This window comes from Vigna radiata, chromosome 6 (assembly GCF_000741045.1).
Source record: "Vigna radiata var. radiata cultivar VC1973A chromosome 6, Vradiata_ver6, whole genome shotgun sequence".
NCBI classification, from domain to species: domain Eukaryota; kingdom Viridiplantae; phylum Streptophyta; class Magnoliopsida; order Fabales; family Fabaceae; genus Vigna; species Vigna radiata.
In genome coordinates this window covers 8,657,842-8,674,492 of record NC_028356.1, presented here as the reverse complement: position 1 = coordinate 8,674,492, position 16,651 = coordinate 8,657,842, and the positions used below count along the sequence as shown (strand labels likewise).

The 16,651-nt window shown below is 29.8% G+C and overlaps 1 protein-coding gene across 3 annotated transcripts; it reads right to left on the bottom strand.

Annotated features, from left to right (window-relative positions):
- Positions 1–690: 690 nt before the first annotated feature.
- LOC106764369 (LOB domain-containing protein 13) lies at positions 691–2,230 on the bottom strand. 3 transcript variants are annotated; one of them, XM_014648655.2, is made up of 3 exons: positions 1,957–2,230; positions 1,489–1,739; positions 691–1,383 (listed from the first exon to the last, which is right to left on the bottom strand). In XM_014648655.2, exons 1-3 carry the CDS (start codon positions 1,976–1,978, stop codon positions 916–918), a joined length of 741 nt encoding a protein of 246 aa, XP_014504141.1. In that variant the 5' UTR covers positions 1,979–2,230; the 3' UTR covers positions 691–915. The 3 variants fall into 3 exon arrangements, with proteins under 3 accessions (XP_014504141.1, XP_022637781.1, XP_022637780.1); XM_022782060.1 differs by having other exon boundaries at positions 1,489–1,735; positions 1,957–2,229; XM_022782059.1 differs by having other exon boundaries at positions 1,489–1,758; positions 1,957–2,070.
- Positions 2,231–16,651: the final 14,421 nt, after the last annotated feature.

Below are 16,651 nucleotides of genomic sequence, written 5' to 3'. Positions count from 1 at the left end.
ATATATATATATATATATATATATATATATATATATATATATATAGTGAGAGAAATGTGGGGTGACAGGTATATTAATTTTTTCATATATACAAAGACTGATAAAGTTTGAGAATCTAAGTAAAACGAGAAAAGGGTTTTGAATATATATGTTCTTAGATCTATATATGTATATGTATATCTTCACATGGGAACAGGAACTATAACACAGGCACCGTACCTTGTCTCCCTTTTAAGAAGTTAAGTCTTTCACATCCTTTAAATCTGCAGCTGGCACAGACTCGTGAGTGAGTTATTTAAACTTGAGTCAAATGGAGATATATTCCCCCCACGTGCAGTGGCCAATTGTTCAAGGCTATACTTAATCTGTTCATGTGATCTTCAGCACCAATTCTATAATAAAATTATAGTACTCAGAGCATCAAGAGTTTCTAATTGTATTCTTTATACTTTTGCTTTCTGCATTTACCTACATCGACACTTTCCTGTTGACTTAATTTATTCACTTTTTCTCCATCTCATGCCTTAATCTTTTACATCAGTTTGAACCTTTGTTGAAGATTAGCACTATTTCAAAAGGAAAGATGGTTTTACAAGCCATGAAACTTTGCAATCTATAGTTACCTGGTAAAAGTAAATTTGATGGCTATACGTTGTTCCTACACTTCGAATGCAGTACTCTTACAAATGATGACAAATCAAGCATAAATAGAAGTTGTATATAAAAGTAAAAATCATAATGATAATGTTTGTGAAAAAGAACATCAAAAGAGTAGAAAATACCACTAAAAGCACATGAATACGTGATGGGGGTTTCCCTTTCCCATAATTAGCTCTAGATGGCCAAGTGATACATTCTACTCTGTTGAGAAAAACATGATTATTCCTACATCAAATGAATAGTAAACAAATGGACCTAAACAAAGTATGGGACATTTTCAGTGCTGGAAATGGATCCAAGGCTCATTGAGCTTTTAGGAGGAGTGTACACAGAAGAAGTTGAAGATGAAGAGAAGGATGAAAGGATAACAGAAGGAGAAGGCAATGGTTTTAGTGGAGGAGTATGCAATGGTTTTGGTGGAGGAGGAGGAGTAAGAGGTTGAGAAAGACCTTGTGGTTGTGAGTTTGTGGGAATTGCTGCTGAGATTGCATCAGCTGAAGAAACCAAAGCTGCATGATTAGAAGAAATGAGACTTGCAGCCTCTCTATATTTGTATTTTAGTATCTCTGCCCTTATTGCATTTAGTTCTGCTTGTAAAGATTGAACTTGTTGCTGCAAAGCTGATATTGCACCCATGCATCCATACACAGGATCTCTTAGCCTCAAGTTAGCTTCGTAGACAAGGCTATTTGCTGCATCAGCTCTTTGGCCCTCTGGTACCTCCTACACATAAAAATAAAATTTGAAAACCAGACAGTTTTTATCCAATTGAAGAACAAAAAAAGAGTAACTATTTTTTTGTGTGAGGAGCTAGTTAGGCACACCAACCAGAAGCATCTTGGAGACATTGCTTGCACCAAAGACTTTGTGAACGGCTACGAACTTTTGAGGCTCATGTGGTGAAAAATAAGGAGAGAAAGGGCATTCTTCAGCACACCTTCTTCTCAAAAGCTTGCATGCAGCACAAGGGGTTACTGTGTTTAAGGTTATCCCAGGAGTTGGACCATAGAAATGCTTCCTTCCCATTTGAGAAGATGCCTCCACCTCTGCTCTCACCTTTGTTATCTCCTCTAATCTATCTTTGGGAAAATACAAAAACTGCATGTTAAAACCATGAATCTGTAAAGAAAAAATAGTTCGCATTTTGTGTGGTTTAAGAGCATCATGCTCTCAGCACCATCAAACCAAAAACATAGTTAAAACTGTGATATGAATGGTATGCTACTAATTTCAACTCTTGAACAAATTGTTTCTTAAGAGAGCAAGAAAATTTATGTGTATTTTTCTAACATTTACCTATATCCTGATGTCCAAACATGCCTTTTTGATTTTCTTGAACTGAGTGGTGGGTTGGGAGGGAGAAATATTTTGTTTCATACACAGACACAGAAGGTGAGAGAGAAGGTGAGAGAGAAGGCAGGGAAACAAGTCCTTAAAAGGCAAGGTGGTGGTGATTAGGAAAAGTAGGTCAATGCTTTTTATGAGAAAAAAGATAGGAATTATTAGAAGAAAAAAAGTCTGCAGATCATATGAATTTTTTTAACAGAAATATTTAATCAAGGGAAAGGAGAAAATACAAACAAAATGATTAGGTTGCATTAAGCATTTAGAGAGAGAGAGGTAGCACTCTTTGTCAATAGCTTGCACACGTGTTAGTTCTATTGGAAACTGAGAATTGACTTTAGAAAAAAAATACAAGAAACATCAGTGTCAGACTACTCAGCAATTGAGTTTTTCTCAAAAAAATTATTGGAGAAATTAGTATGGGCTGCAAAGTGGTGTGCTTCTGTTAATTGTTGTATTTGCCACAAAAGTTTTCAAGTATGAGGGACCAATTAAATTAAAAGATTGCAGTTTTTAAGTATCTTTGGTCATTTTCTCCCCCTTGAGCTTGGAAACAGTTTAAATTGAAGAGCAGATAATTTGAATTGACACAATGAATGATAGAGAACTTTAATCAAACAGATTGTGTGTTGCACGGGCTCACCATCAACATCATATGCAAACCTTTTTCGTTATGTAAATTAAGTGCTCACAACAAACTTATTTTTCCTTCGATGACCCTACCTAAGTTATTCCAAAATGTGTAGCTTCATGTCATGCCTCACCAAAACTTCTTTTATGTTCTTTAAAGAAAAGGTTATGAAACTCTTTAATCTCATTACAATCTCACTTAGAATGATAACCGATTGGGTCTTCTTACTCCATATATCTAAATAAATATATCCTATTATTTATCCCATTATCTATCATCATGAAAAAAAAAAATATCTACAAGTTATATATATATATATAATGCAAAAACTTAGATTTAATTATATAATATATTTTAAAAGAAGATAGAGAGGAAGAGTTTTATTAAAAATAAAAACACTTTTATATACAGAAGTTTCATAAAAAGGTAAACTCATTTCCTAAGAACACTTCTCTCTCTAGAACCCATATTCTCCACTATCCTCTACCTTCTCTTTAATCTCCACACTGATTCAATCGGTGTATTTTTGTTTAGGTGACGTCCCTACGTTCCCGAAGTCGAGAGCTTCGACTTGAACCGATTGGATTTTCGTTATTTCGTCGGTAAGCTGCTCCCCCTTTCCTTATGCTTCTAGGGTTTTGAGCATGCAACGGTTTTGTTGATGCAAGTGCCTTTCGTTTCTGTCCTTCCAATCTTTGTTCAACAGTAGCTCTAAGAACTATTCTTGATCACAATTTTGTGATATGTAAGGTGCGGTCCAAGTTCGGTGTGACCCGGGATACTGTAGAACCAAGCTTTGGTATAGAGCTGTGAAATTTCCAGATAAAGGGAGTTAGGTCGTTTTCTAAAAGTGATTTTATGATGTGTCTGTTTGGTATATTTAAACCTGTTGTACTATTACATTTTTTTCTCTGTTTTGAGCATGTTGAGTGGCTTTAAACTGAAACTGTGGAAATTGTGAAACTTGATATACTGAATATGAATTAAGTTGAATGAGTATGTTGTTTGGGCTTAATGTTAAATTTTGGTGGCTTGAAGTCCATATCCTATGATGTTAAATTTGTGAACCGGTAATGCACGGTGGTGATCTATTTTGTATAAGCCTTGTTGTTTTAAATTGGGTAGGTTGGGAGCACTTGGGGTATTAAAACTGTTATGATTGAATTGAACATAAGCCTAAGTGAAAATAGAGTGTTTTGGGTATTTTGAGAGAAATTGAGATAGTGATTTTTAGTAATTGTGGTCTAGGGTGCGTTTGGAGTGTTGAGACAATTTAGAGGGGTCATTTGAGACTTGTTGAGAACACTTTGTTGGTAGTATAGAGGAATCATAAAAACTAGAGTTAGCACATCCCTGATCATAGAACAGCCCTGGTCTGATCTAATCAGTTGTGACTAGTCATATGTGTTGGCGCTTATGGTGAGTTTGATGCGTTCAAACATTTGATTCTTCTCCAATGACCAATTTGGGTTAGTAAGAAGGGTTGGGAGAAAGTAATTTGTTGTGATAAGTAAGTTAATGGATAGTTTAACAATTAGAGAGCATTTTAGGTAGTTTGAGGGGAAGTGAGAGGGTGATTTTGAGAGTTAGGGGTTCTGGGTATAGTTGGGTTGTTGGGGCAGTCTTAGCAAGTGGATTGTGACTTAATTGAGTCACCAAATTGGTCAAAATAGGTACAAAGTGTTAGAATTGGGTTTGGGGTCCTTTAGTTATTGAGTTTGATGTTTTGGAGTAGAATTTGATTTGGTTTAGTACATCTAATCCCTATCCAAACGAGCAATGCAATACTTTACTTTCATCTATAAAACATGTTTCATATCAATATTAGTTTTATAGATTTTAAATTGATAAATTGGATATGTTTAGGATGCACCAAAACCAGAAAAATCAGGTTGTTGTCAAAAACTGATAAGACTAATCGATTATCTCACTTGATAATCGATTATTCGAGTCAGAAAGTCGTATTTTCTTCGAAGCTCTCGTAAATAATCGATTATTACATATGGTAATCGATTATTGTCGTCGAAAAATCATCTAGGACAGTTTTAGGTGGTTTTCGGGATTCTAGGTATCATTTTTGGACGTTCTTTAGGTTGTTTTAGGGAGTTTTGGGCCTTTTCGAAACTGTTGGTGATGGTTTTAGAGTTGTTTTCCTTGTCTAAGTATGAGTTTAAGGGTTATTGGGTTGTTTAGTGGTTCTTCTTGGACTGTTATTGTCTGTTAATGTATATGAAATGGTTTCATGCGATTTTTGATGACTTGTTGGGTTGCTTGTGGTCTTTTGAAGTATAATTAATATTATATATACGTTTTGATTATTAGAATGGTGTAAAAGTATCTATGATATTGTATGGTAAGTGAGGTTATATGTTTGGATTCAATGTGATAATATTATGATATTTGGTGGTTCATGTCTTGAGTTAAGTTTTAAAGTGAAAGTATGGTTGATGGACGTAATTTCATGATCCTCAATGGAGGTTACATGGTGGTGTCCTTTAGTTTGTTGTGATTGGCTGTATGAATGACCGGAATGTCCTTATGGGATTTATGCTAACATTCTAATGATCTTAATTTTTAGTTTAAAGTAATTTTTCACTTAGTCCTTACAATATGTTTAGAATTCGTTGATGTAATTTTTAAAAGATATAATTGAGAAGGAATAATCATTTACTATTGAGATTTAGATGATAGATTTTCAAAGAGAATGTGAAAAATGAAAATAACAATTGAAGATGGAGTGAAGACAAATTTACAAAGAGAGACATAATTGATTATGAGTTGAGAAAAAAAAAAGTTAAGTTATCGATATAATTCTCCCTCACTTCCGTATCCAAACAAAGATATGTTTATGATAGAAAAAAATCTCTAATAGTTCTTTTCGTACTAATAATGTTATTGTTTTTAGTTTGCCGTTTCATTGTTTATCGTTTACGTGATTGATTTACTTTAAGAGATTTAGTCAACAAATACACTTTTGAGGGTAAACTTTTCTAAATTTAAGAAATTGAATTAAAAAAACAAATAAAACAAGAGTCAAATTAACCTGAAGGGAAAACTTTGAAATTTAAAGATTGAAGTGTTGGGAAGTCTGAAAGGGAAAAAACAACATAAGCACAATTTCGGGGAAAGTGCACCTAGAAATTAATGTTTTACCTGTGGGAAAGGGAGAACAGCAATCATCCACCCAAAACATTTTTGTCCCATGTTCTGGGTCTATGCTCCTATATTTTGTTTCCAACTATTAATCAATCATCAATTTACTCCCTAATAATCAAATTAAATCATTAATTATTGGCTTATAAACAGACCACATTTTTTCTTCAAAGGCGGCAGTTTTGCAATTTGCATCTCTGCGTTTTTCACAATTATTTAAATTTCTTAATATACTGTTAGCCTCATGTATCATCAATCAGTTTAGATCATACCTACAACCATATAAAGTCAATTTATTAGTTTGGATGGATTTGAATTCTTAAAAGAAAATAAAATTTGAAACAAACCTGGTGAAATGAGTTGTTGTTTCAACTTGGATATGTTGAATACAGTGACATATGAGTTACCATAAATTAAAAGAGTATAACTTGTTTTTAATAACATGTATATTTTTGCGCTGAGTCATTTCATTTTGTTGAAGTATATAAACACATAAAGTTTGATAGAGAATATCATAAAAAATCATAAATTGTTTAAAAAAATGAAAAATGTATCCACGATCATTATCACTACGCAAAGTTTAAATAGAATCAAACTGAAGTTTTAATTTCATAAAAAGATTGAAAAATATGTAATAAATCGTAATGATTTTTTTATTAAAATTAGCCAAGTGTATTTCGAATAATCATTAATAAAAATAACGAAATATTTGAAAACCAAAATTAAACTTAACACAATTAGATCCCCAAATGTCATAATGGACTAAAGCAAGAGGAGACGAAACACGTTGTGAGACACTATGAGGAAAGGAAGTACAAATATGTTTTCCTTATTGACACAACTTACAGACCAAATTGGACAACTTGAATAAGCTAGAAACAAGCTATTGAAATTTTTGCAAGATTGGGATGACTTAATAGAGCATGAAGAAGAGATGAAAACTCCATAATTATACCAACTTGTGTAGAGGGGCAAAGATGATAAAGACCATTAGACTCACATCTGGTGCCAATTACCTGTCTCGAACTCTGGTCCTGTAAACAAACAAAACCTTTGTTAAAAGAAATATCACAATCAAGAGAAAGATTTAAACGACTAATGCATAATAAGTTAAAAGGAGACTTAGGGACATAAAGAACATTATCGATGGATAAAAAAGGAAAAATGTTAACAATCTCAACACCATGAGCTAAAACTCTAGATCCATCCGCCATTGCTACAGAAGGTAAAGAATTCAAAGAAGAGAAAGAGGAAAACAAAGATTTGTTACTGTTGGCTGCAAAACCGATGACAACTACACTATATCACAATGAAACAAGTGATAAATATCGTTCTCTCCGAAGGGACTTGTGCAACACATGACAACTCTTCCTTTCATAACTCAATTAGCCACTAAATTGCACAAAAAACACAAGAAACTCTTTTTGTATTTTTATCAAACAATCTGTGTGCAAGGAATTTAACATAAAGTATTTATAATTTGTTAAGACTAGAATTCATTCACTTCATTCTCATATATTCACAGACATCTCAATTATATCCATTAAGTGTTCATTTTAGTTCTAAGTTCAAGTAATATTTTCCAATACATCAAGAACCTAAAATCAAGCCATGGATGGCCAATCTAAAGCAAGCATTAAGCATGGAAATCAAATACTAACATTGAAATGGAAAAGCATGTGTATTAACATCACAAAATACACAACATTCATTTTATTACATCTAATATCAACAAATAGGAAAAGCCCTCTATGGTGGAGAACTTAGGTTTCTACAAAATTGAAGAGATAAGGAAGAAATTGAAACGATAAAGAGATGCACAACCTATGCATTTCCATCTCCATTTTGTGGCTCATCTTCCTCAACCCAAAAGGAGAAAAATCACCATTGATGAAACTTGAAGACCCAAGGAGAAGTGGGAGAGCTTCCCATCACCCCAAACAACCTCAAGGGGCATCTCCTAGTCGTTTTAGGTGAAGAATGAAGTGTAGGAGGAGAAGAATCTTCAAAATCTTGGGAGAAACATGTTTAAATAACCTATTTTGACCTATCAGTGACGTCACCGCTCAGCGTCATAATGTTGCGCTCAACGCCCTGCTCTTTGGAATTACACCGTTTAGTGCAATTTCCATCGCTTAGTGCTAGCTTGGTGGCGCTTGGGCCCCTCTCAACCCCTTGACACTTTGACGACTTTTTAAAATTTAAGCACTTGCATGATTCTAAAGGCGTCAAACATGGGTATTTACTTCAAATTGATCTTTTATTGTCTCAAAACATGTTCCATTGAGTTCTTCCTTGTTTTTCTTCACTAACATTTCTTCCTATTCATTTATTTCACACATTCAAACAAAGAAATTAAAAGTAAAAACAATAATATACTAACTAAAACACAAGAAAACATGAAATCACACAAAACTTAGGGATAAAACAAGGTAAAAGCTATGAAGGAGTTGATTCATTCACCAAAAAAATAAACATAAAAACACGTAAAATAAATCGTTATCAGTTACTAGCAATGTGATTTGTGGCTCTTCTGTCAAGAACCCAAGAAGATGGATTTAGACCAGCAAAAGATGTACTTGTGTGTGCTACAAATGCAATGGAACTAGAAGGTTGTTTATCCTTATAGTACTATTTGAGAAATTTACTAAAAATAACAAAGTCATCAATGATAGCGAATGAAGGAGGATTCCTAGTAAGTGATTGTGAGGGAGGAGCAGTCTGAACAATAGCAACAAATATGGGAGGTTGCTCCATATAAATTTCTTCTTACAAATCGTCGTTAAAGAACGCATTGTTGATATCTAGTGGATAAAGAGATCATCGTTGAAGAGCCACCACAACCATAATAAACTAACAAAAGTTATCTTTCCCATGGGAGAAAAAAGCATATATGGACAGGTCAAACGAAATGGTGACAAAAAGGAGGTCATAAGAGACAACAACGGAAGAAGCCATGGATGAACAGGTGAGAGAAAGTTTAAAAATCCAAGATTCTCCAATCAAGGCACTTGGGAAAGGAAAAAGAGCAACCTTGATGCTCTGAATAATTTTCTAAGAGGAGATGGGACGTGTGACCATGCACGATGAACCTAAAAGAGGAGAAGTAACAACCTCAACGCTTTAAATTGCCAAATAAGAGGAGACGAGACGTGTCACCACTCACAACGGAAAAAGGGAGCAGATCCACAACTTCAAAAAACACTAAGAACACATAGGAGCTCTGATAAAGGCATTGTTGATGACACGATGGTCGCCTGACTAAGACGATCAAAACCATATGATCATCGGTCAAAATTAAAACTCCAGTAGTGGCAACGGTAGATGATGGCATCGCTGTCGGCAATGACAGGTGTAGTGGGCGAGACAACATAATTTTTTTTTTCTCAAAAGAACCTGGTTCTAATACCATGTTGAATATAATGAAATATGTTTGAGATTAATCTCCCTTATATTGAATATAAAAATAAGGTCTTCTATTTATAATAGAAGAAATATGGACTAAGTCCAAAATACAAATAAGAAATAATAACAAACTAACTAAAGATAAAAGATAAAAAAATATATATTTAAGAGGATCAATTGAATCTTTTAAGTTATTTTAGAAAAAAAAAATACATATATGTTGTTGGTAGAATATTAGATATAAACTCTTGAAGAATTAAACTAAAATAAATATTGTATTGTTATTTTTTATTTATCTTACCTTTTACCTTGTTAAATCTTTGAAGTGTTAAAAGATAAATTAAAAATAATCTTATACACAAAAAGTTAAAAAAAAATTAAAAAAAACTTTGAACGAATTCATCTCTTCTTCATTGACATATATTGTTTTCACAATCTAACATCGTTGATTATATGTCCTATAGATCACATTGTTATTGATTCATAAATGTTTTGAGGTAGTATGTATTTATTTTGAAGTTAAATGAAAATTAAATATAATAAAATATGTTACACATAAAAGTATTATGCTTGTAATAAAATTTAAATATATATACATATATATATATATATATATATATATATATATATATATATATATATATATATATATATATATATATATATATATATATATATATATATATATATAATATTTTATTCATTGTTAATGTAAGTTGATCTCAAAATATTAATTGTTAATATTTTATTCATTGTTAATATAAGTTGATCTCAAAATATTCATTGTTAATATTTTATTCATTGTATATATATAATATTTTATTCATTGTTAAATTTATTAAATATTAATTTGATATCAGTGATTATGATTTTGTTTCTTATAAAATAAATACGAGCAAAATAAATTAAGTTATAAGAATTATAAAATTATATTAAAATTTTAATTCTTCATAGTTTTGTGAAATTTTATTAATAAAAAATTTAAACATTATTTGCAATATTGTAAATCAATTACTTACTAATTAATTATTATTCTATTTTAATTCATACTCCTTTAATTGAAATTAAATTAATAATATTTATGTAATCTTTTATATTATTCAAATAATTTATTTTCTTCTACGTTAATCAAATTTATTAAAAGAAATTTACTTTAAATATTTTTCACATTTTCTTCTTCAATCCAAACAATTTCACCTAACATACATTTTCTTTCTTCTTTTATTTTCCAGACAAAGTATCGGTTGTCAAAACAAGCATTTATTTGTGTTTGATGGAGAAAGAAATGGGTAACGTAAGAAAATGAACAACTATTTTATAGAAAACAATTCATTAATTAACATTCTTGATTTATGATAAGTAACCTTAAAAAACAGATAAAAAGGATTGGAGAGGGATGATGATTACTAATGAAAGACATATATCATTGGTTTAGTTGAGTTTATTGAATTTAAAATCTCAAAATTGATATATAAATTAATTAAAATTGAATATGTTTGGTTTGATTCAGACTAAATTGAATTATTTACGGTAAAAAACTGTCGGTCTTTATTTTTTGGACAGTACAGTATCATGTGGACATATCATCAATGATAATTATGATTTAATTAAGATAATGGTTAAAATAAATTAGCATAATAACAACTTGTTTGTTTCTCATGCAAAAAGACAGGAGGAAGTGCCAATTATGTTCTAGTGAACTATAAATAATACAGAAATTTAGATTTATGTTTCTCCTGCAAAAAAATGTTTTTGAGGATGTTACTCTTGTGCCAGAATTTAACTATCTTTTGATCAGTTCAAGAGTGAAAGAAGATATGCAATCTCTCTCTCTCTCTCTTGATAAATTCCAGAGCTTTTGATTGGTCTATGAAGTAAAAGCAAAGTGGAGATTAATTGCATATGAACAGGCTTGAAAAAGCTTCTACTAGTGCTTACTCCATTCCAACAACTTAGGAGTAGAAAAAGGAAGGGAAAGATTATATTGTTAGAGTCATGAAAGAATTATCCAAATGAGTTGTAGCAGATTCAGTTCTATTTAAAGGGTCAAAGATTAAGTATTAAGACATGTTAAGAACATTAAGTATTAAGACATGTTAAAAAGTGGATTTTAAACCTAATTTAATCTTACAAAATTAATTTGGAAGGTGAAATTTATATTCATTTATATATTTTAAATTGATCTTATGTGTAGTTAACGTGAGACTTTGAACACAAAGTACAAATCTTTTATGTTTTTGTTATAGTCACTTTTCAGGTTGCTAAAAAAAGGTATTCTATACTAATTTTCTTCAAATGCGTAGTTTGAACAGTATGAATATAATGACAACATGAGTGTTAGAAGTTTCACATCAACTAGAGATAAGGTTAATTTATAATATACAAGTGAGAGGCAAACCTCACCTTACAAGCCGGTTTTGTGGGGTTGAGTTAGGCTTTAAAGCCCACTTTCTAATATGGTATCAGAGTCATAGTCAAAGCCAATCCTAGCGATATTTCTCATTTCTTGGGTATTTCTGTTCCACCCGCTATTGGACCACCTAATTTCTACTATCACGCATGAGATTCTATACCTCAGCATGAAGAGGGTGTGTTGAAAGTTTCACCTCGACTATAGATAAAATCAATTTATAATTGAGGAAAACCAAACTCCTTTTCTTCTCTACCTTGACATTATGCAGACATAAAAAAGAAAAAATCTTTTATCGCACTGGCCAATTTGATTNAATTGAATCAGAGCTGCAAATTAAATTGAAAACTTAAAAAGATTAATTTTAACTCAAACTTAATATTATAAAATCAATTTACAAGAGGAGATTTTGGTTTTCATTTATTTATATACTATAATCTTATAATAGTTAGATAAATCTAACAAAATATAAATAACTCAAATTCATATCTTTCATATTATATTAATTTTTTTAATTTAATTTAATTTTACAAAACTAATTAATTAATTACACAATAAATTCAACAAATAATAAAATTAAAATTTATAACTTTAATACTACATTAACAAATAAATTTTAAATTTAACTTCATTTTATAAGTTTTTAAGATAAGTTTTATATTTATTTATAAACTCGTTTTATTTTGAGTCCACGTAAGTTTTGCAATATTAGTATTACTATTTTTATAAGCTAAAATCTGTTTTTTTATATGAACTAATTTGTATAAACTTTCTCAAACAAATTCTTTAATTTTTATTTTTAATTTATACTCAAATTAAATTTAGCTTATGAAAGCAAATTTATTCTTTTTTTCATATTTTCTCTTTTAACAAAATTTTATAAAGGAACTCATCCTATAAACTAGGAAAAATAAATTTAGAATGACTAAATTATTGAATTCAAACGAGATTTTGAATAAAGGGTTTGTTTGTTTCGACGCAACTTTGCAATGGTTGTCTGAAAATCGAGGCAACAAATTGCCAAAAACGAAAAAATATTACACCTTCATCTTTTCTAAATTATCATCTAAAATTAGTCTAATTTAAAATTTCCGATTAATTTAGAATCTATAATGCTATTTAGGTTTGAAACTTATGTTTTATGTTTTTTCCTAGAATTTATAAAACTACATTAAGTATTTGGCGATATTAAAAAAAATTAAAAAACATCATGTCTTTAAAGTGGTGTTAATTGTTTTTGTGAGTTGGATTAAATACAGACACACATTAGAATATCTTTCTAATCAATCTTTACTCGAAAAGGAAAAAAACCATCATGGTGTTCGAATAGATGGTTTATCTTGATGATTAGCTTAGATTGTAGTAACAATAATGTAATTATAATAATAGTATAAGTAAATGTCATTATTGAGACATATACCATATGAAAGAGACCAACTTTGATAGAAGATTGTTGGAAATAATCTAAACGAAAGTCTAACTCTTACATAGGATAAAAAACTCATAAACCTAATGTTTCGATGTTTTTAGTTAAAAGTAGTGTAAATGTGAGTTGAACTGAAATCACATACCTAATATCTCCCTAATGAAATTTCTAAAAAAAATCTCAAAAAATACAAACACCATATATAGATGTTATTGTTTGGATGAAAGTCTAGAACTTTAAATAATTTGAAGTTCATATAAAAAATCACATTATTCATGAGGCAAACAAAGATACATATGTAAAAATGATATCGATCATAGGTGTATTAGTATTATCATGGATCATACTAACTAACAATTAGGATATATAAGGTTGGTTTGAAGGGAAAAGAAGTTTTAGATTCAACTTTCTCCATTAATATTTAGAAGATATAAGTTTACTTTGAAAAGTTTGAAAGAGAAGGTGAGAGAAGTTGTGAGTTTAACTCCTCCACTAACAAAAGTAACCACTAACATTTACGGATAAAAAAAATACAAGCTAAAATTATTAAATTGATCAAAAAGTTATAAACATTTAAAGGAAGAATTGAACTACGTCAAGAATAATAATGAAAAGAAATAAATCAAGAACAGAATACAAACATTAAATGTAGAATTGGATGTTAATCAGTAATAAGATGAAGTTTGAAATTTAAATTAGAGTACTTGTTAAAAAAAACGACTTTATAATTGAATTTCGAACATTAAATAATTTGTAAATCCTCTTTTTTAAAAATATCGAGTTTAACTCTTTCGGAAAATCTGAGAAAAAAAATACCAAGAAAATCCTCACCATTTATTCAATTGAAACTAAATTGAAATACAAAAAAAAAAAATTAAATTGTTTTAAAAAGAGCATTTGAGAAAAAATCAACTTAATTTCTATATTAGTTTAATTTTTAAAAACTGGATTGTACATTTTAAACTAAATTTGACAATAAATTATGAAATTAAAAGATATGCTGTAAAATGAAAGATACTTTGCTAATAATTCCAATATGATAATCCACAACACATTAAAACTCCATGGTTATGTAATAAATTAATAAAGAAGCTAGTTTCTAATGCCATGTAATCAAACACTCGTGTGATAACATCCCTCCCACTAATATGCTCTCTGCCGACAATCTTGAATGTCTTTAGAAAAGAAAAAAAATCTATTAATAACTAAGCCACAGTAACTAACAACCCGAAAACATGTCTCTTTAATTCAGTGATATCATTGTTACAGCAAGTTTATTATTTAAACAATTTTAATTATACAAAACAAAATTTGATCAAATCACTAAGCAATAATCACAATTTAATGAATTTTTATGATGCTGTGTTGTAGTAGTTGAACAAGATAAACCTAAACGAAAACTTCACCCATATAAAGTATATTGCTTTGAAATGAAGTTATATATATATATATATATATATATATATATATATATATATATATATATATATGGATTTGCTAATTTGTGTACGTCTATTTTTCAGTCGGTACATTTTAGTAATGTGTATTAGGTTTTAGTAGACAAAAATACCCTATATATCATTGATTTTAAGTTTTAAAGTTAAAGGTATTTTAATAATTTTCATTCTCAAAACTAAAAAAAATAAAGAAACCTAAACACTTCCTCATCTCCCTCATTCCTCGCAACCCTTTCTCTTTCATCTTTCTCATCATTCCAACATTTTCTTTCTCTTTCATCTCTCTCACTCAAACATTTTCTTTCTCTGTCATTCCTACGTTAGTTCTAACTGAAAAAACACTCGCAGTTAAACAATTTTCTTTTGCAAAGAGTTGAGTCATTGACATATTCGCTTTCAAAAAAAAGGTTCATCCAAGATCTTTTCAATTTCATCATCTTCACTAACCTCTCTAATTTTCATCATCTACGGATGTTGAATCATCATCTCTAAAAAAAACTTCCAGGCCAATTAACAATTCCTTCAAATGTCATTATACTTGTAAAACTTAGATAAAATTAGATAAGACAAAAATTACAAAATGAAAGCTCATTATAAAATCATGTTTAACAGTGAGTGTTTTTTATTTTTTTCCAGGTCAATTACCAATTCCTTTCAATATCATTACGCTTGTGAAAATTAGATAAAATTTTATAAGACAAAATTTATGAAATGAAAACTCATTATAAAATCATTTTTTTTGTAAGAAATTGTTTAACAACGAGTTTCAGATTTTTTCAATTGGAACTACAGTAGTGATGACAGAGAAAATATTGGAGTGAGAGAGATGAAAGAGAAAGGGTTGAGGAAGGTGAGCAAGAGTTTGGGGTTTTTTTTTTTAGTTTTGAAAATGAAAATTATTAAAATATCCTTAACCTTAAAACTTAGAATCCATAATATATTAGGATATTTTTATTTACTAAAACTCGGTACACATTGATAAAATGTATCAACTGAAAAACAGACGTACTCAAGTTAACAAATCCATATATATATATATATATATATATATATATATATATATATATATATATGAAATAAAATATGAAGAAGCTTGTTTCAAAGTTTTAATTTTATTCACCTCAACCACTTTGCTAAGTAGAAAGAGACTTTTGCATTGCTTGGAGTATTCCACAGAAAAAAGTGTTCAACGCGTGGTTGAGATGGCAAAATTTAAACCAATTAATGGATGTTCATGAGATCTACCCATTTCTATAAAATACATTAAAATTGACATCTAGTCTTCGGGGATATTTTATAATTTTCAAGAGATCATTTTTCCAATGGCAACTGCCTCTTTGAGACTCTTTCTTTCAAAAATGAAATTATTTTAACTTTTTTTAAGAAACCATAAGGAATAATTTAAATAATTAATGAAGACTCCAAAGTATATACATACTAGCTCCTGTCCCCTTCCCACACCCACATGCCAGAACACAACATATTTAATTAACATATATATATATATATATATATATATATATATATATATATATTGATTCTTCCTCTTTGGAATAGCGCTTTTTAAAGAACAACCTTCACAACATGTATATGTTTTTATCCAGAAATTATTTGTTGAATATTCATCGCAAAACAAAAGTATCAATACATATTATATTCATCTGTCTATATTGACAATGACCTTGTAATTTCTGTAGCATATGAGTCTTACTGAAACTCGCGTAAAAATTATTTTAATTATTTATTGATTGTTCCGATATGTTAAATATTCTGCATTCAAAAGATTTGACTGCATTACTGAACTTAAACCTGCAGCAGTTAGCTTTGCTGGTACGTAGTTTTGACCAGTTATCGTAGTTTAATTTTTTACCATAAAATTGGTAACTTATTAGAAGAAAATTGGACCCACACGTTACTTCGTACGCCCATCATCTACTTTATGTCATTCATGAGAAAAATGCAAGCAAACACAAACCGACACAGACCCATGATTAAACTATATATAAATAAACTCAGTAACTCAAGTCTTTGTGAGGAAAATTATATATGTAACAAGTTGTGCCCTGACCCCAATAATTGAACTTTTCGGTAGCTCACTATATATCTATAGAAATTGATTTATATATAAAAACTATTCACTTCGTTGTATATATAACCCGATTTAT